At 45.0% G+C, this 24,604-nt stretch overlaps 1 protein-coding gene across 7 annotated transcripts in view; it reads right to left on the minus strand.

The window, feature by feature from the left end:
• The window catches only part of LOC142592606 (putative protein kinase C delta type homolog), a 556,922-nt gene that overhangs the window by 50,488 nt on the left and 481,830 nt on the right, over positions 1-24,604 (minus strand). For 4 of the 7 annotated variants that reach the window (XM_075704146.1, XM_075704147.1, XM_075704145.1 and 1 more), the window contains 3 exons: positions 21,894-21,985; positions 20,343-20,405; positions 10,486-10,624 (listed from right to left, as the gene is read on the minus strand). In XM_075704146.1, coding sequence (XP_075560261.1) covers positions 10,486-10,624; positions 20,343-20,405; positions 21,894-21,985 — 294 coding nt within the window. Of the gene's footprint in view, positions 1-10,485; positions 10,625-19,335; positions 19,472-20,342; positions 20,406-21,893; positions 21,986-24,604 lie in introns of all 7 variants that reach the window. The other 3 variants (XM_075704148.1, XM_075704144.1, XR_012830738.1) reach the window with 2 other exon arrangements.

A 24,604-nucleotide genomic window follows, 5' to 3' on the forward strand; every position in this document is an offset into this window, starting at 1 on the left:
CTACAATCATTGTTGTCTTGGTTCGTCGGTGTTGTCCGGCCTTACCTCTGGGCTGTCGAAGAGAGTCGAGCGTTGCACAAGCTGGTGGACACATTTCGATCGCTCGACTTGTGCATCCTCATGCAGAAATGAGCACACGGGACAACAAACGCACAAACGGACAGAGGACTGGTTTTGGCAGGCATCTCATGCGTAGCATGCACCAGTGTCGTCGTTTTAAGCCTCGTAACGAGCACTAAGCACGGTAGAGAACAGATATACATCTTCACGAAAGCTGAAAGATAGCCTCTTGGGTGCTGAGTCAACGAGACCGTGCTAACGGTCGTCGCGCGAGGCTGGACGAAAAATAGCTGGAGTCGTTTCAATTGAGTGCGTTCATGAAGGAAGACCGGATGGCGAGATAAGTATCATTTAGGGTGTCCTGCTATCAATATTAATTTAGATTACTCCGTTAGCCCAGCAGGCTAACCAGTTGGTCTATACACTGTCTAAATTGAGCAAGGGCTACAAGCGAGGGCTACTGAGCAAGAGCCAGGGCTACTGAGCAAAGGCTACAAATTGAAGAACACAACATTAAGCGTCTCACTGAACTACTCTGAGGCCGTACGTTACAAAAGGCGTAAACTGCCGCAATTTTCTAAGAGTTTAAGGAAGGGCGGCGACCGTGTTCGGCTCGTTTTAAATGATTTGTTCCTTAACGATGACGTTTACATGTGGAACACAGAATCTAACAGCGTTACACAACTTCCAGGGTCCAATACCACTTGACGCAACTCGAACGTTCACCCTCCTGTTTTTTCACATCAGCCATCTAAATCAGACGCATTATCAGCTAATGTACATGACCACGAACGTGGTTTTTCGTTTCTTTACACGAACACCAGAAATGTCATTAGAAAACGCAACAAAAAACCCTCAATCCGAACCTCGGGAGTTAAGGCCTCCTCGGCCGAGCCATCGCACGACATAACTTCTGCAGACGTAAATGCGCGCAGTATTATGAACAAATGAGATGCTTTAGATTAGCTACTTATCTGCCTTAAAGCCGATATTTTGGCCGTTACTGAAACTTGGCTAACAAGCGACGTTAAAGATGCTGAGCTAACACCCCCCAAGTATACAATCATGTGCAAGGATAGACAAACACGCGGCTGCGGTGTGGCTATCTTCATAAAAATAAGATGCGTTTCATATTACTACCTGTTGTAAACGGTGTAGAGGCGGTGTTCTTTAAATGACAGTTCACAATTTTGCCGTCGTTCTTGAGTGTGCGTACCGTGCCCTTTCGTCGAGCCCTGATTGTATGGATGCACTGTACATGTATATGCGGCGTCACGTATCTGGTGCCAGAGTTATTCTAGTCAGATATATTGATCTGCCGGATTTCAACGGGGATTCGATGCAGTACCATAGCGCCAGCTGAGAAATTGTTTTCGCCCATTTGCTTTCCTTTAACTTTGCGCAAATGGTGGCGCAGCCTACACGTTTACAGGGACACAGCTCGAGTGCGGTTGATTTATTATTTCTCACTGATAACTTCCCGACACGTTGTGCAAAGGTAGAAATACTGGATGGCGCGCCAGATCATAAAATAGCTTATTGTATAGTACCGATAAGTGACAGCGTAATGCCTACTCGCGCAGAAGAAACATTTTCAGAGTTTAGTAAGGCTGATGACGTCACAGTTATCGACTTCCCGTTCTACGAATTCCCGTCATTTCAGGAAATAGCCTCCGACTCCACAGTTAACATAGAAATGCTCTGACATAAATAAAAAAAGAAGTGCTTTATTGCTCGCAAAAGCACATTCCACCCGAAAAAGAAAGAATACCCGAAAGACGAATCCACAGATCAGACGTGACGTTATACATGCTAAAATAAAGGTGAGCGTTTGAAGAAATCTAAAAAATATATTTGTAGCAGACAGCGCCTGAGCGCAGGCGTCCTCTGCAATGGGGGACCCAAACCCCGCCCAGCAATTGGGTCCTGAGCGGCCAGTTCGTTATGCCGGTGACATCAGTGACCACTTCTACCCCTGCATGGTCCCGATTACGCTATCTGATGGCTCCTCTACTGATGATATGGGCTAGGACAGCGATTTTACCGTGGTGTCAAGCCGACGTCTAAAGAGAAAGATACGAAGAACATCACCGACCAGTCGCCAGGCGACGAGAATGGCAAGTGGCAAGCAGTCATACACTATTGCATACGTACCAACAACTACAACAGACAACCTCAACTCACTGAACAGGCAGAGCCTGTCGGAATACTTCGAACGAACTGTCCATGGTCAAATAGAAGAAATACGTATAAACGCACGAAAGAACATCTTCTCGGTGGAAGTAAATAAATTGACAATACTGGAGACACTGAAAAACGTCACTCAGTTGGGAAGCATCCCTGTTCGCGCACTCCCCACATACGGCAAGGAAGCGACGATAGGCGTCATCTACGACGTGGACATTGATATTACAGACCTGACCTGGCGAAACTACTATCGTCGTCGGCTCCTGTGCTATGCTTGAACCGTTTTGGATGATCCCGATGTGTGAAATTTGTGTTACAGTCGGAAAATTTGCCAACACACGTCAACGTTGGATATGTGAGGCATCCGGTACGCCCTTACGTGCCGAGGCTTTTACAATGTCACAAGTGTATGAAACTTGGGCATGTCAGTGCAGTTTGCAAAGGTGCAGTTACATACAAACGATGTGGTAGACCTCACGGAGACAGCAATTGCAACGTTGCTGCGAAGTGTTCGAATTGTTCCGGTGCCCACGACACAATGTCAAAAGAGCGCCCAAAGATCAGGAAGGAAATGGGTATTCTGAAGAAGATGGGTCGAGATAATTCCACGCACAGGGAAGCGGCAAGGGCTATCCGCCACCGTAGACGCCGTTCACGACGCCGACATCAACGGGACCGCAGCCTTCCTCGCGTAGAAGAAAAACCAGCTCAAGTGCAGCATCCACCCCTTCCTCGTCTCAGGAATGAAGAGGCACGTGCCTCAAAGCCTTTGTATGCTACGAAAGTACAAGGCGACTCACCATTGGCCCCAAACACGTCGGAGACTCAGTGGCCCTCGTTACCATCAAGGCCTGCGGGAACGCCCTTATGCACCGCTCCTACACGCACTGAAGAAAATGAAAAGATAGATGACATTGACGTCACGAGAATGCTGAAAAGTCTGATGGGCTTCACGCGCAGTATTCTTTCCGGCCTAAATGCCCCGGCTGCCAAGGCTGCCGTGCAGCTACTTGAAGTGTTGGAACCACTGCTAGTGGTTCTTCACCAAGCAAGCATGGCGATGATGTTTGTAGAACGGATGCGTCAATCGTTTATTATGCAATGGAATACTCGAGGTCTACGTGGTCGTTTGTTGGATTTCCGACAGCGGGTATTTAAGTACCAATTTACAGTTATTGTTATCTGTGAACCTAATATGGATTCTGCTTTCTGTATTTCTGAATATGTCCAGATGTGGTCTCGTAACGACCAAGCCTCAAGCAAAGTGTTACTTTGTATACGTCACGATCTGGTGTATTTCGGGCCATGACGTCCCATCGCATACTACTAATGATTACGTATGCCTTACCATAAAACACATGTCGCACGGTAACAGTGATTGGAGGATACATCGACCCAAGAGCGAGGATCGATTGCTCGCACCTGATGTCTCTGCTGCAAGCATCGCAAGGTCCTCATATTGTTATTGGAGACTTTAACGCGCGCCATCCGCTGTGCGGTAGCACTTCGATGAATTCTCGTGGCAAATATTTGGCCGACTTCATGTGTAGTCAGGGACTACATGTGCTCTATGACGGGTCTCGTACATTTATTCGTGGCACGTCTTACAGCAGTTGTCTTGACCTAACGTTTGTATCAAGGAGCCTTCTATCTTCAGCATGCTGGTCGACGGATCTAGAGACACATGGTAGTGACCACCTCCCCACTTACGTTCACTTTAGCTGGTTTCGCCGTTCAGCCTCATGTTGCATTCGTCAAACAGACTGGATTTTATTTAAGACCTCTGTCGACACCGCCTGTCAAAGTATGACATCTCCATCCGAAATAGAGGACATCATTGCCTCTAACTTGCGGGACAAAACCAGAGAAGTCAGCATACCGAGGCACAGATCATCGGTCGACATACAGTATGAGGCCCTTCGTGCAATCCGTCACCGCGCGGAACGGCGATACAGAAGAACAAAGTCACCGTCAGATCTTTGGAGCAGTCGCCGAGCTCAACGACATGTTCTTCGACATCTGGATAAGCTTGACAGACAGCGTCGGAGGACATTCTGTGGATCCCTAGATCCAAGGCAGCCTCTATCTAAGATCTGGCGGGTCATACGAAGTCTCCAGGCAACTCCACAACAAAGGCACCCATTCCGTGCGGTGGCTCTACATCAACGCCGGCCCGAATTGGAGGTAGCAGAGGACTACTGTAAACTAATTGTGGACGCATCTAATGCAGTTACTTCATCCCTTGTCACCATCGCGCCCCCATCACCTGATGAACGACTCGAAGTACCATTTACGATGCAAGAGCTTGACGCTGCGCTTTCGGTTTCTCGACGCTCATCGGCACCAGGACCAGACGGAATCACGTACGCTGCACTCTGCCATCTTGGCACAGAATCACAACGTCTTCTTCTATCTCTTTATAATACGACGTGGAAGACAGGAAATGTTCCAGATAGTTGGAAATGCAGTCGCGTTGTAGCGCTGCTTAAACCGGGGAATTGCGCTAACGAGCTTTCCTACTACATACGAATCGCCTTAGCCAGTTGCGTCGGCAAATTAATGGAAAGAATGGTCTTGTCAAGGCTGGAATGGTTTCTAGAGAAAAATAATTGCTTTCCTGATTTTATGCACGGATTTAGAAGAGACCGTTCTTCCATTGACGGTGTTATCGACTCGGTATCCACTGTTGAACAGGAAAGAAGTCGTCGTCGGTTAGTTGAAGCTTTTTTTCTGGATGTTAAGGGTGCATACGACAATGTACTCCATTATGCAATCCTTGATTCACTGGAAGATTTAGACGTCGGTGGCCGGCTATATGCATGGATTGTTAGCTACCTCAGTGGCCGCACGGTGTATATGTCGACAAGTGATGGCGACACCGGACAGTACCATATACATTGAGGCGTTCCACAAGGGGGAGTTCTCAGTCCAACTCTTTTCAATGTTGCATTGATTGGCCTTACATCTGTACTTCCTAGCACGGTGAAGATTAGCACATATGCGGACGACATATGCATATGGGCATCTGGAGCCACCCGTCCCCAAATGCGTGCTAGGCTTCAACGTGCAGGGACAATCACAACTAAGTATCTGCGGCGTCAAGGCCTCCAACTATCAACAGCAAAATGCCCCGTGATTACATTCACGCGAAAACAAATGACCAGATATCCGATAATCGTTAACGGAGTAGGGATACCTACGGTTACACACCACAGATTCCTTGGCTTAGATATACCAGGGATTACCTTGGTCAAGACACGTCGCCGCACTGAAGCCAAAGTTGAAGAGCCTTCTTCACGTCCTTCGCGTCGTGGCAGGAACAAGATGGGGCCCCTCGGAGTCGTCATTACTCCAATTGTACCAAGCACTATTCGTAGGGTATATACGGTACAGCATGCCGGCGCTCTCAAGCATGGGACTTAGCTGTGTGCGCGCGCTGGAGAGCATTCAAGCTCAAGCATTGCGCACTTGCTTGGGCCTCCCCCGGTGCACGTCAACCAATGGAACAATAGTGGAAGCTCGTGCTTGTTCTATTGGGGTGTACTTGCTCGGCGAGCCTCTTCGAATGTACGTACCTTCGCGTGTTGACCCGACACATGCACCATCCTCTGTCATCGCTCCCTGCCACCCACCCAGGTTCCAGCTTTTCAAGGACTATACCGCGCCATCAGAGTGTTCTGCCGTCAGGATTTTCTCCCGCCTGTATTCCAAGAATACCCCCGTGGGTTCTGCTTAAACCTTTCGTTACATTGCAGATCCCTGGAATTACTAAAAAGTCATTCGTTGCATCTATTTGCCTCAGGCAACTGACCCTGTTGCACATTTCTGCAGAGTACGGAGATACTTTACATGTGTATACCGATGGCTCTGTCACACCATATGCCTTCACTGCAGCCTTCGTCATTCCTCATATGATCATCGCTCGGCGGTTTAAACTAGACCATAGCTCAACGTCAACTGCCGCAGAACTTGTTGCTATCCGGGAGGCACTTCGATTTCTCTCCGAGGAGCCTCCTCACGCATGGACGATTTTCTGCGATTGCCAGTCAGCTCTTCAAACGATTGAATGTGTCCGCAGACGGGGCCCGTATTATTCCATGGCTATAGAAATTACAGAACGCCTCGACCACGCAACTAGAAATGGCCACAATGTCACCTTTCAGTGGATACCCTCACACTGTGGCGTGATCGGGAACGAACAGGCAGATGGTGAAGCGAAAACTGCTTGAGATAATGCTTGTGAAGTACGGATTCCGTTCTCACAAACAGACACAAACGCCCTACTTCGTCGTGTAATACGCAACCGTACGTTGGAACACTGGACCCAACCAGATCAACGACACAAGCGATTACCAAAATGGGACCAAGAAATGAAATTTCGTATGCCTCACAAGTTCAAAAGAAGCCACACGAGCATGGTGCGCCGGATTCGCCTTGGTGTATCATTCACCAACCGTCATAGACATCGGATAGGTGCCAGTGATACTAGCCCAAACTGTGAATACTGTGAGGTGCCAGAAACGCTTGAACATATATTTTGCGTGTGTCCCGCGTACGCGCTACAACAGAAACTTGTCCCTTCCATTGCAACGGTCCATAAGAGACCGCTATCAGACGAGTTTCACTTAGGTCCTTGGCCTAATGCAAACAGCGCAGCCCTGGTAACAAGCGCCGCTATAGCTTTTCTCCAAGCCACTGGGCTGGACGCATGGTTTTGGAGATGCCACAACTCTGTGAATGTGTATATACGCACCGCTTCCTTATACCATCATCATTCATCAGCCCTTTCCCTCCCCGTCCCTTTCCCCAGTGTAGAGTAGCAGGCCAGAGCAAGTTATTGCTCAGGCCGACCTCTCTGCCTTTCCGTAAATAAATTTCTCTCTCTCTCTTTTAAAAGAAAGACAGCCAAGTCTATTTATTTCAGGAAAACCCCACCGAAATTGATAAAAAGTTCCCGTACAAGATTTTGCCAGTATACGAATCCCAAGGTCCGAAAACCGCCCAAAAAACGCGTGAAACAAATGGTAATTCTGCAAAGACAATAAATAGCTACTTTCAATCTATTTTCACCACTAATGACGGAAAGCAGCTCAACAGAAATTAGGGAGGAAAATTGTATCAAACCAATAGTTGTTTCAGAAGTAGGAGTGTTTAATCTACTTTCGAACTTGGATGGAAAAAGAGGCTCCGGAACGGATACGATACCTAATGCGCTTTTAAAGAGATATGCCGAGTAGATATCAAGGTACCTGTGCTTGCTCTTTCATCGATTATTGCCGTTGCTCACTATCGCAAAAAGATTGGAAAACAGTAAAACTAATACCTATATATAAGTCCGGAAATAAGAGCGAATCTTCCAGTTATAGACGAGTGCCATTAACTTGTACAGTTGGTAAAGTGCTCGAACACGTAATCCTAAAACACATAACGAATAAACTTGAAGAATACAAAATTATCTGATTTTCAACATAGTTTCCGCCACGCCATGTCTACGGTAACCTACCATATGCAATTGGTCCATGACGTGTCCTCAAGCATTGATTATCAAGAAGAAATCGATCTCGTTCTGCTGGCTTTCTATAAAACTTTTGATCGGGTGTCGCATAACAAACAACTTATTCTGAAACTTAAATTTATCCTGGGCAAGGGACGAATTCTTGACTGGATCACTGACTTCCTCACCGACAGATCGCAATTCGTAGAACTCAATCATGTGAAATCCTTAGTTCAACCGGTGACCTCTGGTGTACCGCAGGGTGGCTTCTTGGCGCCAGTATTATTTTTATGTGTTGCGACAGATCTGATTTCGTATGTTAATTTCAGATGCAGATTCTTAGCAGAGGACTGCATTCTCTACAAAGAAGTCGATTCTCATGATGACCGCATCAGGTTACACAATGCCGTACCCTTGCTTCCTACAAATTCCACACAGATGGCCTCAAATTCTGGTTTGTCCCCCTGGCGATCAGAGAATGAAATAAACTGGCCCCCTTCATCACCAGTGGCACATCTTTAGGCCGTTTCTCTGAAACAATTGAAAGCGATTCACTAGCCTTGCAATTTTAAAACAGTGTTATGCTGTTGCCTTTGTTCTCATATAAGTCAAGAGCCAATAGAATTTACTCTGCGGAGCTTACTTTTGCAGTTTGTTGTATGCGTTACAGCCGTAAATTGGGCGACCTTTCAATGTATAGTGTTTTATTCTTTGCCTTGTACTAAATCGTTTTGTCTTTTTGCCCTCCAATTATAATCCTTGAGATTGACAGTATGTATGTATGTATGTATGTATGTATGTATGTATGTATGTATGTATGTATGTATGTATGTATGTATGTATGTATGTATGTATGTATGTATGTATGTATGTATGTATGTATGTATGTATGTATGTATGTATGTATGTATGTATGTATGTATGTATGTATGTATGTATGTATGTATGTATGTATGTATGTATGTATGTATGTATGTATGTATGTATGTATGTATGTATGTATGTATGTATGTATGTATGTATGTATGTATGTATGTATGTAGAAATAAATAAATAAATAAATAAATAAATCTCACTCTCTTCTCTCGTTTACTTTTTCCCCTCTGTTCTTGACGGGAGTTACCATAAAATTTGTGTTTCTTTCCAATTCCCCGTTGTCTAAGTCCTCTAAGGCTTACATTTGAGAACGAAAAAAATTACCTAAACTTGTCGTTAGCTTACTGGCTTACGAATGAGTATAGCCCTGTTATGTAGAAATCAAGGCATTGTATTTGAACATGATTATTTTGGGCGCATTAATTTACCAGGAGCAGGTGGTGGTCGTGCGATCGAATAGGTGGACCAGCCCACATGTTGGTTGTCCTGTCCAGTAGAGGTAATGACCTATACAGGAACTGACTGCATAACAGGTTGAACTGGCCAACGCTGTGCCTATGTGGGACTAGTATAACCCCGCTACTCGGGAAAATGTAGTATCACTTCTGTGTAACGACATTCGATACGTCTAATGACATTAGAATGCATGCGTTTCTGCACGGCAAGAAATAATGCCATTTGCCTGAGTGAAAGTAAAGATGTGACCAAGTAATAAAAGGCCCAAGAGTGCACATCGAAATCAGTTCCTAATTTAGTATTATAACAATGTTTCAAGATTTGTACGGGAATAATTTATGAATTGAAATTGTTTAGAAGGAACGCACATGACCGCTATGTACACTAAATTGAGGCAACATTCAAGGAAGCTGCTAACCTAATAACTGTTTGTCCATGAACGACATGGCGTACCGCAATGACAGTGCGGAAACTTCGTGTGTAACCAGTTCGAAAAGATGCACAGTGCCGTTGCATTCCCATAAACAATTTTTCAGAATGTAAATTGTACTATATCCTATGTTTGCGATTTCTTTTTCGCACCTTCGTATTTGTCTGGTGCTCTTCGGTAGACAGCTAGCATTAAGTTCCGGCACAGACCTTCTCACGTTTTCTCGGTTTCGTAGTTTGCAAATATCATTTTTGTCAAGTGATCATAAATATCCTCATTGAGCGGCCAACTAATGACTTCTTACGCAAGAGTTGCTGTCAGCAAAGTAAAATACATTTTGTCGTGCGACCGCAGATTGCTGGAGTATAGAAGGAAACCTTTCAGGGAGACAGATTAGATATCTGAGGGAGGGAATTTTGCCAAACGCAGAGATCTGAAGCTAATTTCAGGAGTTCACGCCCATCGAATCATGTCTCATTTACATAGGGATGACCTGGCACCCTTATCGCAATGGTCTTTTGTCGTTGAAGTCGAAACCACAGATAATTAGTTCCATTCTTCCCGACGAGTTTGAGTAATATATAAAAAAGACTTTCAGAACATGGCTACGTTGATGGGAACTTGATTTACCATTGTTGCTCCGATTTCCTCCAGTAGTTCCACTTCCAGGCGCAGCAACGGGATTGTTTTGTGATTCGAAAATTCCTCTTAGACATCGTGCCGTCACTTTGTTAAGTAAGCCTTTCTGGCTTTGCTTTTTTTTTTCATTTTATTTCCCTCCTTTTCTTTCTCGCGACTGAAGGCTAGCTATGTGCTCAACTTGTATTCCATATCAGTTACCCTGACGTACGCAACAATCACTCGTTCTTGCAGTACCAGATTCTTGGCACATCCCAAGAGCGGGTACGCTTACAGTAAAATACAGAGTCTGTACCACTACTACTGCTACCGCAAATCGGAGTCAGGCGTCAGGCACCCTCACCTCGGGCGCGATGTAGTCGGGCGTCCCGCAGAAGGTGGACGTCTTCTCGGCGTCCGCCAGTCCACACTTGCACATGCCAAAGTCGGCGATCTTCACGTGGCCATTCCGGTCCAGCAGCACGTTGTCCAGCTTCAGGTCTCTGGCGGTCAGGGCCACCGTGTTAGTGTCCACACCACGCCACACACGCCTAACACTCCGTGTCGTACGCATAGCGTGCAACGTCGCCTGAGCTGCTGCGGTCGGCCGTTCTCGTCATTCTTCCTGATTGCCTGCAGCCCGCCAACTGCATCGCGGCCACGTGGCGATTTCGGCGCATTCGGGCGTTTCTTTCCGCTCGACTTGTTCGCCTCGCGTCGTCGCCTATAGACGTAATATCGGGATCGGGACAGCATTAACCAGCAACCACACGAAACGTAATTTGGCCCTATATACAGCGTATTTTTGCCACGATTTTGGCGCTGGAGCGTCTGTGTCGCAGAGATCAATCAATCGTTATGTGTTGTCACGGTAGGAATGCTTTTTGTGTATACTTATTTGCTTTAAAGAACAACTACGCACTCAATATTTAGCTCTCCGGTTTAGACGGCATGGCGAATTTGGCGTCTTCTAAATCGTGTTTGTACCCGCCGTGGTGACGTGGTGACTGTTGGGCTACTAAAGTTCAGGGTTCAGGATCGAATCCCGCCCACAGCGGCAGCATATCGATGACGGTGAAATGCAAAAAAAAAAGAGAAAAATACGGCCGTGTACCGTGCATTGGGTGCACGTTAAGGAAACCCAGGCGGTCAAGAATAATCCGGAGTGCCTTACTACGGCGTGCCGAATAATGAAATCATGGTTTTAGTAGGTAAGACTTCATAATTATTGTTTAAAAGTGCCTTCGCGACATAGTTTTGAAATTCGAACGAGAAAAAAGCAGATGTAAGCGCAATGTCTTCTACAGTCGTTCGACTAAAAACGTTGGCCACCGCGGATTGCATTCTCCAGCCGAGAACAAGGTCCTGCGTTCGGCGACCACGGCGGAGCACACTAACACGAGTGTGCCGACGTTTGGGCACGTAAATGTATAAGGTCAGGCATGATTCACCCATGCGTCCCGTCTCGTCACCGTCCCGACATTGATTATCATCGGGGGAGAGCGCTTCTTTGACCATGTCTCCTCAAAAGCGGAATCCCAGCGAAATAGGCTGATGCGCTCAGCGTTTTTCCCGAAGGAAAAAATAAATAAAGAAAAAAAAGAAGGCAGAAAACTCTCTCTTCCTTGACGGAAATCAGTGCCGTGACGGGGCGGGGCGGATGACGGCTGGGTAAAGACGGCTCCGATTGTTGCCAACAATCGGCTCGGATTGTTGACTGGCGTCTACAGACGAGCGCCGGTGGATTAATGACCGACACGATATATCAATGACGAACGCAGCCGTCGCGAAACGCCGTGGCAGGCTTCTGATCATTGCACGCTATGTAGTACGAAACGAAGTATTATCAACACGGCACAACACTCGGCATGCTTGCTCAAGGCCTATCGGGGAGGAAGTGTCACGCTAGACTGTGAGGCGAAAACAAAACTGGAGGAAAACTGACTTCGTTCGCAGGCTTGCTCGCAGTGATTTCAAGTGTTCCGAAAGATCACAACCCCAAGGCTGCTCCTCTCAGGCAACGTAGGCCTGCGATTTCTGAACCAAAGGTGTCAGCTATAGTCACCGAAAAATGAAAATAGTATAGTATTAATAATTTGAATAGGGGTTTGAAGAAACTTTACGGTTACATTGTCTCCACAGTGCGGGTCTCTAATTTGGGCAAGGGAACGGAACCATTTTGCAGTTGAGAGCATGCTAGCAGACACAGATGACGCTGATTGGACAAACGTTAAAAAAAATGCACACTGTTGTTTATGGTGTGGTTTCGCTTGAAAATATAAAAATAATAAACATCACTTTTGACATTTTAGCAAGCGAAACAGAGAGAAAGAGGACTGTTCTGGGCTAAATCATGTGAGATATGTAAATGTCTTTCGCATAAAAGGCTGCTACAGGTACTTTAAATCGGGAATGTTACCTAGTGTTCCAAACATAAGAAACACACACACCATGCAGTTTAGATGTCACACTCTCAACACAACCACTTACCGCCGTTGTTCTAGAGGAAAGAAATGATTCCACGTGAACCCCTATTTAGCACACGTCATAATAGAACGATAAACGCTGCAGCTTGTAGGCAATGACGGCAAAATGAAAGCGGCTACTAGAGTTGCAAAGAGAAACAACAACGGCAAGGACGCACACACGGCAGTTGAAATCCAAACATAGAGCTTATTAATATTTGAACGTGTGTTTTTAACTCTCCCTGCCCTATATTATTACGACACGCTTGACTTAATTGTTATTCGTTGCATTCGCAGAATTTAAATTGCATCCTCTTTTCGACTTGGATATTGCTTCGTTTAGACCTTCTCTGTAATATGCTGGCTCCCCCGGTGCTTAGACTGCCTGCTACTTCTTGGTAAACTCTATCACGCTTAGCTGTAGTTTGTACTTCGTTACTATGTGGACCTGAACTTGGCAGTTTCAAGTAAAGTTCGCGGAAGTTTGCCATACGCAACGCGCGTGTGCTTTCGGGTGAACAGAAAAAATACCCGCGACCCTTACATCCAGCGTAGGTAAGCGCGAGAAATTTAATATCCTTTGCGTAGCTAAGCAGGGGTCCCTTGTCCCGGTATGCTTTACCACTGAAGCTAAGCTTCGAATCTGTTACGTGTTATTTAGTTGATTTAGATTGGAAGTATTCGAGGTAGCTAGAGTTCTATGATTGCAATATAGTTCTTCTTTCTCATTTAATATTAGTGTTTTCGAATTTCCATGCTTGTATGTTTGATGCACACTTGAAATTTCATCGCTTACGGACCGTATTTTTTGGTCGCATGGCTGCTTTGCATTGTTATGTAGGGACTGTGGGGCCACTTCATGCTATTTGCGTAGCGTTCTGACCCAAAATACCGATCTGGTCTTTTGTGAGCACAGGAAAAGTTGAATGATTGAGTGGTTGGTCTAGATGTTGTCCCGCATGCTCCTTCTTCTCTTGTATATAGAGCTAGTAGCGATCGAAGCTGCTTTTCTCAATGCACAAGTCCTAAATTGTCGTTTTAGTCATCTCACAGCGTACACTTAATAACGCCGAAATCTGTCGCAGGGTCTAGCCCTTTCCCGTCCGCAAAAAAAAAAGAAAGAAAGAGAAAGACGAGTATAAAATACCATTTTCAAGTGGAGAACATGCAACGTGAAATATACAAAGATAACACGAAATAAAGTATCACAACCGCGGCACCCTGCTGAGATGTTTCCCTCTGAAAACCGAAGCTCGAGACGACGGCCCACCAACATTCGCGAAGCGCTGGCGCTAAACGACGCACTGGCTCACGGCACTCGCACCAATGTGCACGAGACAGCCTCGGACCAGTGGAGAGGCAATAGACGGAAAGCAAAGAAAGGAGCATCGCAGTGCGGCCACTTCCCAGAATGGCAAGGGACCCAGGTGGAAGAAGGTGTCACCATTCGCGAGTAGGGCTTTAGTGCGAACTGCATGGAAATTAGAGTGGTTCTTTTGCCCAGTCTACCGGGTGCTTCGACAATTGAAATAATTTTGCCGAAGCAAAGCCTGTGACATAATTGTCAAATAGCAGGCCAATGAAATACTTTATCGCTCTATATCTACCGGCTTTTTATTGGAGTAAGCAGAAATAGAAAATCACCTGTGGCGGATAGCACAATTCTAGTTATTGAGCTGGATTACGCTAACAGAGCTCATATTACGTGCACAAGAAATAAATATGCATAATAAACTAAGTAAAAAAACTGTACTAAATATGTTTCGGTCTAATCACTGTACGGCACATATTGCAATTTACCAAATGTAGCCGGCGACTTCGCATGGCGTATACACTTGAAACGACTTCTCAGGATGACACCATTTCCGCGACATTATTTTCCGAAGTGTGTTTCGTAAAACACTGGCGTTCCAGTTACCGTTGTGTTCAATCCATAAGACGACGTTCTCTTAAGGAAAGTAAGTCGAGCAACAGTGCATCTTTATCGAAATTTTTACGGCGCCGATCTCGAAACGGATGCCATTCACCAGTTACAATTCATAAATTGCGATATATGCCGTGATGTAATTAGTAACAAAGACAATTAGTAAGCTTTGTTAATTATTCGATTACGGATTTTGATTTCTCGTGCAAGTAATTCCCAGCTCTTTAAGTAATACAGTTCAAGGGTTATTACTCTGCTGTTTGCCACAGGCGATTTCGCAAATTTCAATATATTCTGCAAAAAGAAAAAAAAGAAAAGGACAACCTTCATAAGTAAGCTGCCACGTGTGTACAAGTATAGATCAGCAAAATGGTTCTTCACTGTTTTGACTTGAAGCGTTTTGAAATCTCTCTCCTTCCGAGTGCCACTAATCATACTAATATTTTCACCGTTTTAATGAACTTCGCATGCGTAATGCGAGAGTTTCGTCGTAGCCGTCTATTTATCTAGGCAGTAATTGCAAATTATTGCGGTGATGGTAGAGGTATACATAGTCGTTCTATTTTCTTCTTTTCTTCATTCTGTGTTTACGCCCCCAAATTCTCGCTCATAAGTTTTATAACAGTGAGTTGTTGTCTCGAGTTCAGAAAAAAATGTCGTCAGGAAGAAATGCAAGGCAGTGCTGAAACTGTGGAATATGAGGCAAAAAATCGGATGAAGCAATGGCGAACGACGGGCGCTTTTGGAGGCGAAAGAAGCAGCAACAAAATAGCAGCCGTCACTTTCATTCTTGTATAATTCCTTGTTTCATTCTTGTTTCCTCATTTTATCACTGTACCATTCCGATACAATCATTCTTTAACCAGCTTGAGTACATGGCGTAGTCAAGGATAACAGGGCCAATACCACCTAAAGGAAATCACGGCCTTGCTGTGAATAATCTTTACCGAACAGACGAAGGTGACACTAAAATTTAAAATTGATTAAGTTTCTACCGAACCTCATCATTCCTTTTCCTCAGACTGGAAAACATTCATCAGAAATTCACACCCGCCATCGTAGGATAATCGTTCCTGCAGGCATACCAGAGCGTTGACGCAGCGCGAGCCAGGGATCTTGGCGGCCATGCATACCGTACGGCCTCCAAAATCTTCATCGCGCGCATAGTTTGCGAAAATCTCTAACGGGAAACTACGGCTGCCTGCTGTAGATAGAGGCCTGTCGTCTGTGTGTGCTGAACCATTCAGGGCATGAGCTTCAGCTTTACAGAGGGCGGGGCAGATCACAATGACACCCCACGCCTGATGTGTTACAGCTGGCTGTAGTCGAGAGAACGAAGCTATATATCATAGGTTTCACCAGCAGCGCTTCTATTAACGCGTGGTACAGCTTTAATATTGAAGATGGTCATCTTTGTGTGCAGATTCATTACTTGAGGGAATGACATTCTGTGGAATGCGTGAACGAAGATATCACGGAACCCGTATTATGATGTATAACAGGGCATAAAGTAGTTATTTATATTCGTACAAAAGACGCGAGAGAGATACAGGCAACTGGGTTACGGGCTTAACGATAACTGGGCCTCGTTGGCCGCCTCGAAAAGAAAAGCCGAATAGAAGGAGCGTACAAGTGCATGCATGATGAGGAAATGATTGTCGTGATTTCATACGGTTGATTGCTAGGGTCCGTCGGTCAATATTCATGGTGCAGACGAATGAAATACGCAGAAGTGGACAACACGGTCGAGCTCCTTTTGTCCACTTATGCACGTGTCTTTCAAATATCTGCGCCTCTCCGACACCATGAATGCTAATGTTGTCTCGGCCTCGGCACTTTTTGAAGCTTTCTTGCGCCCTTGGTTGCGTCTTCGCGGAACAAGACGAACCAACTAGCGCAGCAACAAGAATTGAAACGATGGGTGGCAGGTTTCATAAGTTTAAATAAATGCAGGCTGCTTTTGCTGCCGCGTTCGCATGACACTCACCTCCTTACTCCATTACGAAAAGGAATGCGCCTGTCGTCGTTCTTTTCTGCCGGACGAACACGTTGGCCCTCCGGATGAAACGTAAAATCTCTAAAGGGACGTCTGGCACAAGAATAGAACGAAAAGTGTGCTTGTTTCCGCAGTCCTCATTCGCACAGAACTGACCGTGCAATTTTGCGAGATATCTTCCCGTCTGTTGTTGAAGCAATTCGGTTTCGCCACGTCACTAGAATATTCATTTCAGCAAAGGGAAAAAAAAGCAAGGTCTAAAAAAACAAGAATTGCTGGGGATGTGCCTCAAACTATGCGGCTCGGAATTTCATGCATGCGAATCGCGGCTGGCAGAGTTATTTGTTCGCCGTTGTCTGCTACGCACTGGTCACATCCGAAAGTGCCACTGACGAGTTTCTGTTTTCTTACTGAAGCTCTCGATGCCATATTGTCCTTGACGCCCGATTCTGACGGCTCTGCGCAGACAGGAAGAGTATGCGATGTTTTTGTTCCCCCAACATAGCGAAGGCGATGTATACGCATTCAGATAACTTGTGGCAAAGCCCGGAAGGGGAGGAAGTTTTTTCAAGCACAGTGCTTGCGTTCACTGGAAGTATAGAACTAAGTTATTAACGAATATAAACAGATGATAGTTTCAAATGCACGCCTACTTTCTATTTTATGAAGTAGTGAGTATTTTGACGTCAGGTTCTTAGCCCAGTTCTGTGAAGACCAAAGAAAAAGAAAGCCTAGCTTGTATTCCCATCAATAAATATTGCACCTTCATTTCTTATTTCTTATTTTGTTCGGCGTCTTTTACAATCGTCGAGTACATTAATGTGCGCAATGCTGCGTGCTCTGCCAAGAAAAAAAAAGGAAAAAGAGGGGAAAGAGAAACAGAGAAACACCCGATTTTCACTAACACTTTTCTCAGGTCTGCGAGCGCACGCTCGAAGCAGCTAGCACGCAGCTCGACGTAGAGGAATGACACTAATATCTAGCGACGGGATGCATGCTTCCATTGGGGTTAGTGTACATGCAGGCGCAAACGGTGTCTGAAGTTAGAGCGCTTCGCGAAGAGCACCTCGACAATCGGCAATCAGTTACCTAATAATACCCGTGCCAAGCGAATCGCACGAAAGATTGTTTGTTTTACTTGTGCACAAATCTTTCCTGCAAATCTGTTATCCCTATGCATAGAAGCTAAACACGATCAAGCGAATGTCCGATGGCTTTCGCATTGTATAAATTGAACTTTTAGACAAAGGCTGTTGCGGAGCGATAGAACTTCAAGCAGTGAGCACACCCGAAAGAAAAACGAGGAACTCTGTTTTCTAGAAACTTTTTTGTTCTTTAGTAGCGTTACTGAAGCCTTACTGACGAAACTTATTCCCAACGAAGGCGGACTCTAACACGAACTGGTGCAAAGCTGATTCAGTTTCCTTAAAGCGATGCTAAAGAAAAGTGCTATGCTACGCTGGAAAAGTGAATTACACTTCGAGGATACCGGAAATATTAGTCTTGATGGGGGCGCAGTCTCGCGAAAGAAGGGGATGGAATTTCTTCTTTTAGCTCCTCGTGGCTACATTAGATTAGGGCAGCATCCGTAGTGGAATAGTTAATGCTCTTTCGATAAACGAGAATTACATTGCACTTTCAACCTAATGACGCTCGGGAACCTTTTCTGAATAAACACCGCGAAACTAGTTTGAAATATGGCACGCCATTATAACGCACCGGCGCAGCAGCTAGGCGCGCCGTTCATGATAGGAAGACGTGGTTTTGTGCTTTCGATGCAAACGAAAAAAAAAATCATTTTCGTTCCAAATGAATGCAAATTGAGTCGCAGAAATTCTTAACCAGGTTAAAACAACGCACTGTGGTTCCTTACAGTGCCCTTTGAAAGGGCACTGTAGAAATACAGTAGATTAACTTAGGTTGGTAACATATCCTTCAGTACACCAAAGGCGAATCAGTCTATTTAGGACACCTAGTTTTACACTCAAAATTCAGATTTAAGCATAATAAGGTTAACGTAACGTCTGTAGTAATGTTTCAAAACGGTTGAGTGCGATTTCTAAGTCGATACTTCAGTTAAATTAATTAGAGTAATAATTACTATACTATGATTAGACTTATGCTGAATTAACATTTCATATATTTCACTGCTCTCTATGGTCAGAAATAATGGCGAAGAAGTTCTCATCATATTTAATGCGATATGGCATTTGGATTTTCTTACTTAAGAAAACAAACATACTGTCTTATTTATTTTGTGGCAACATTTTATTATGCAAATCGAAAATGAAGGACAGATTATTTTCTTGAATTTTGCACCGATACCCCAGCTAAGGTACGTCAGTCTGACGTCACTGATTTAAAACTATCTTCTCGTGCTTGGGCCGTTATGGCTAAGTAAAAGCTTTTAAAAAGTGCCGAGTTGGCCTATCTTTACCAGTAAAAAATAAGTTCGCCCGAACAGGTTGCCGTCGCAATCCATGTGGTCACTGCCAACTCGTGCGGATAGTTCGGCGTAGCCACCCGTCATTCAGCTTTGCATACTTCCTGGTTCAGAAAGCCTTCCATCGCGTTAAGAGTGCCTTTGTTAAATTTACGTAGCGCAACTTACTAACGCAGCTCAATTTACTTCTTGCCTTTAGTCTCCCTCGACGCGCAGTATGCAGATTTTGCGTGGCAGGGGTCGCGAACTTCATTCCCAAACGCGACTGGCAGAGATGCTCATCTACGCGCCTTGCAAGCAGCGTGAGTTTCACCGCAAAAGAAAGAGGGGGGTAGAGGTGTTAGTGTGACTTCCGCGGGCGCTCTTTGCACTTCCGGGCAACCTACTTCCGGCGCCATGTACTCGGGTGTGCCGCAAAAGGCCCGTGGCTGCTGCCGGTACACCTTGAGCTTGCACATGCCGAAGTCGATAATGCGCACGTGACCGTCCGAATCAATGCAGAGGTTGTCGAGCTTCAGGTCTCTGGGAGGAGGACGGGTTGGAAGTGCACAGATGCAGTGCGCGCATAGAAGTGCGAAACAATATATACATACGAGCTTAATGCTGAGGCTGCGCGAACAAATATTTTGACTCATTTGAAACCGTTAGCGAGCAGGTAAGTTTTGTGTATACATTTCAGTAGGCTGTCAATGCGTCGTGAAAGCTGATGTTGAATGCAGCCGGGTTAAGCATCAGTACGAGCACCACTGGTGCAGTTTAGAATACATCTGTACATTACGTTTCATTTCGTTTAACTCTGTCCAAAACTGTCATGTATTAAAAGGAGGTGTCGTCCATCATAACTGACTGCGCAGTTTCGGAAGGTTAAACCCACTCACTGCAAGTGAAGCGTAAGAAACATGGATGCACGGAGGCTACAACGCATGGGCTACCAATCGATATGTGCCCGTTTTTCTGCGCTTCACTTGCAGTATGTTGTACCCCCAAGGCCGACTTTCTGCCCTTCTAAACCTCACAGTTTAATTCTCAACGTAGCTAAAAAAAGGAAGTTTGAACTTCTTAGTGAAACTTGATTTCGCATTAAGCAAATCTTCCGTTTATGCCCTGATTCACTGTTCCTTTTTAGACGAACGACTATTTAACAATACGGTTACATTATCTTGCACAAAGAAACTCTTCTGCTGCGTTTTGTGGAAGCATCACAATAACATAAATCCTCAGTGGAGCTTCGTTTTCTAAAGTTGAACAACACACATAGCGAATAATATACTGATATTTGTACGTTAAGAAATATCTGCAATGACAAACGATTTTAGTTTTTAGCCATTGCGATGCTCAGCTACAAGAATCGAATTAAGGGAATGAAAGGAACGAATGAAAGGACTTTGCTCACCTGTACACGATGCCCCTTTTGTGAAGGAATTTTAGGGCGCAGACAATTTCGGCGGCATAGAACCTGGAAAAACAAACGAACATAGCAGTTTTACATGAACCAAGTACACGAGGAACTGAGAAAGAAATAGAAACGTCCCCAAATATAATCACAAATGTTACCGTTTGTAAGCGAATGCGGGCTATTTGCGCTGTTGCCTGTTGAAAGTACACATTACAAGCTCTCCCAATTGTATAGTCTCCCGTCTAGGTAATTTTGATGGATCACTTGCGAAGTCACTCCATCGCTTCTCACGGTGTTAATTTTTATTTCTGGCCAGTGTGCTGTAGGGAGGCGGGGGTGTTGAGGTGGCTTGTTGACGCTTAGGCTTATGAGTCAAAGAAGTGGCGGATCGGTTCATAAGTTGGATCTTTTGGCTGCTTTCAAATTTTAAAATTTAGGTAGCCTGAAGCAGAACACTAATTTCTGTCTGTAAGTATCGCCGAAAACCGCAGAAACAAAGGAAAAGCTTCACCCTAAAGGCAGACTTGTAAACTATGGTGAAAACCATTTTTGGTAAATTCGCCTAACACTTTTAGAAATTCAAATATTTATGAAGACGTACGATATTGTGTAAAAAATGTCCTATGTTTCAAGTGAGCTCAAAGCTTGTAGATATTTTTCCCAATAAATTGGATTTGAATGCTGTAGAGAAAGCCATAACAATTATTGGAGATATTCTTGAAAGGGCTACCCGCTTGGTGGTTATAGAGGTCCGACATAAAGCAGATTGAGAAATCCCTTATGGGCGCCACGTTTCGAAATCCGGCCATATATGATAATTATTTAGGCAAGAACGTAAGGATCTGCAGATATCCGTGTCACCTACGACCAGCAAAACCAACTAGAAGAAACCCCGATGACTGTTTGTAGCGGCTGTATTCTCTGATCCGAGAGCGGAGTCGTACAGCATACGTTCTAAAGATGGGGAATGTGTGGAAGTGGCTTGAGCAGGCTTACTCAAGGTGCATCATTGTTGAAATTTTGGTGAGCCTAGTTTACCAAAATACCGAGCCAAGAATAAGATTTGGAGAACCTTTTGTCTTTTCACCCGCTCACCCCTTCTGAAAATTTGTTCGAAGTTTGGAAAGACGTTGTTAAATGCGCCTGAAACATAGAAAGTGCATTGAATGCGGGAGGTTTAACTAGATGTTCCTCTGGTTAAAGGCTCCCTCGAACCTCTATTTCTAACGCTTTATGTCGCTTATTATAGATGAAATCTATTTCTATAAACGAAGTTGAATAATATTTCAAGGAAAGTGGTGTTTAATTCACAGATCATGATTTCAACAAAGCACGGCTGTATCATTCAGTGCAAGGTAACCTCAGAAAAAAGCCAAAGACTTCATATGCCTTGTTTTATAAACCTTGCCTTTGAGCACTTCCCGACAGTGTTGAGGTGCTCAAGACGCTGTAAATGATTTGTTTCTCAAATTTAATACAGCCACTGCGACTGTAGAATATGTAAATATATTTCAGTTACTGCAAGATAAGGCGGCCCGCGTTGCTCACCTTGCTCGATCTTGGTCGAACTTTCCGGACTGTTGTATATGAAACATCAGATCGCCTCCGTTCAGGAACTCCATTACAAAGAAGAGGTGGCTCTGAAATAAAAAAAATATATATATATATCTATATATAATCTTGATGCTCTTGCACTACGTGTAGTAAGAGAGTGAATAATAAAAATAATAATATCTGGGGTTTTACGTGCCAAAACCACTTTCTGATTATGAGGCACGCCGTAGTGGAGGACTCCGGAAATTTTGAGCACCTGGGGTTCTTTAACGTGCACCTAAATCTAAGCACACGGGTGTTTTCGCATTTCGCCCCCATCGAAATGCGGCCGCCGTGGCCGGGATTCGATCCCGCGACCTCGTGCTCAGCAGCCGAACACCATAGCCACTGAGCAACCACGGCGGGTAGTAAGAGAGTGAGGGAAGTGATACGCAAAAGACGGGAACGTAAACAAGGCGAAACTTGGCTGGCTACTCTGCAATGGGGAGTGGTAAAAATATAACAAATGGAAAAAGAAGTTCACAGCTTCGCATGTGCAGACACACTGAAGCGCTTAATGTTGTGTCTGTCACAAGCGATCACCTAGCCTGGTATGCATCTTAAGAAATGCAGAATGTACTTTGTGGATGTCTGCGTCACAGACGCACGACGCCATGTGAATGAAGACAATGGAGCCTTTTAGGTTAGGTGGCGCAAGCGGCTTGCGCACGCAAGAGCTAGGGGCGACGGTACTGCGCATGCGCAGACCCAGACGTAGGGCTCTGCGCATGCGCAGTACTGTGGCCCTTAGTTCTTGCGTACGCAAGCCGCTTGCGTCACCTAACCTAAAACCCTGTATTGTATACGGCTGTAGCACAGCTGAAACAATAAAGAAAGGGGCACTACCACGTGCGAATGTACCGAACGTGTACGGTGCCACGGATACTTCGTCCTACATTCTCTCAAAGAGGGAGTACACAGACTTGGTGATACGTGAAAAGATATAACGAGTACGTGGTTGAATGATATTACTTCTTGACGGCCTCCCAAAAAAGCAAGGACACAGATTTGTAACTCGCAGGGAATGACTGCAACCAAGAATTCCATCAGTTCAGTTCGAATGCTATTGCTTGATTCGATGCGGGTGGTACATCGAATAAGAAATAAGATCACGAAAACCTATCACATAATCGAGGCGATCGAGACACACTGACATGGCGTCACAGTGTACGAAACGATACAACAGTAAATGTGTTTACGAACTGGTCGAAAGAGTTTGCTGACTTTGAAAGGCCGCTCTAAGCTGCTCGGTCAAATATATCCTCTAAACATCGAGCCTGTTGGTCCGCGGGGCATCGCGCGTACGGGACAAAGGTATCAGAAATGTTTTCGCTTTAAATTCACAAATGACACTCACTCTATATTCCGCAATTAGAGTGAAAAAATGAGATACAAAATAAAACAGGCGCGCATAACCTTGCCAAAGCTCCGGTGCCTCTCAAAAACACATAAAACACAAACGAAACCTGTTCTAACCTCAACAATTACTTTATACGGCAATTTATCAAATTCTAAGGGGCGGACGTTTAATCTCATATTGAAAAAATTGAAACACTGAAATTTGAAGTTCTCGTTTACCAAGATCTAGCGTTGAACAGATGCGAAACATTAAGTTAAGGTTTCAACACTGCTCGACTTCTTCTGTTGGCCTGGTGTGCTAACGCAATACCACTAAATTACTTATTTCAAGATTACTCTCAAGATTACATCAGACCAAGGTTGTTCTTCAATTATAGGGAAAAACACAAAATACAACGCACTTCGCATTTCAGAGCGATCGAGGTGTACTGATGATAGCCTAGGGGTACATTGGGACACATAATGTCACAATGTCTTAATACCGGCCAAATGCAACCAAATAACTTTGTAGTACGAACACAGTGCCGGACTTGGTACACATCACGTGACATTTTCGCGACATTAGTATCCCGGACGAATACTATTTTTGCATTCCAGACCAATACATTTTTCATCCTGGCTTTCCCCAGAGCTATCGCGCAAACGGCCTAACAAGCAAAAAGAAATGCCCCCCAAAATCTTAGACAGTGCTGCAATTACATAAATTTGCGATGCCGCTTATTAATAATCGAGCACCACGGAACAATACCCACTCTGCCGCTTTAGTACGTTGTCACTCTCTTCGCTTTGCCGCGGAGAACTTCCTTCAAATCCCAGTCGCACTACATAAGCAACACCAGTTACTGAAGCACAGTACAAACTGCAACACGCACATCCGATAGCCCAACCAGTGCGCTGCTGTGCCTGCACACAGCAGATACTCTGAGCCCAACCCTTGAGGCCTCCACGACGGCTGAGCGTCGGTGACGCTCTGTCTAGACAGTGTGCGCTGACTAAACGCCCAATGTACAGCTGAAGCGACCATGTGCGCATATTTGGGTGACTCAGCGAGATCATTCTGGAACTGCGCAATTGTTCGCGAAGTAGCACATCGCACACTGCGCATAACAGAAAAGCAAGAGGTGCCTGCCTCGTAGAATTTCCGAAACAACGCCACTGCGCAGAACCTGTGGTCGAACTGGTCCTGAGCGGTTGCTCCAAAACGTTCTAAGCTGGCGGAAGAAGTATAAGCTCGATTCGGGTTGGCTGAAAATAATGGTTCAGTTCCGGTTTTCGCTTCATTTCCTGCTTTCTTCGGTACCTTGGTG

Source organism: Dermacentor variabilis, chromosome 9, assembly GCF_050947875.1.
Source record: "Dermacentor variabilis isolate Ectoservices chromosome 9, ASM5094787v1, whole genome shotgun sequence".
Classification (NCBI taxonomy): domain Eukaryota; kingdom Metazoa; phylum Arthropoda; class Arachnida; order Ixodida; family Ixodidae; genus Dermacentor; species Dermacentor variabilis.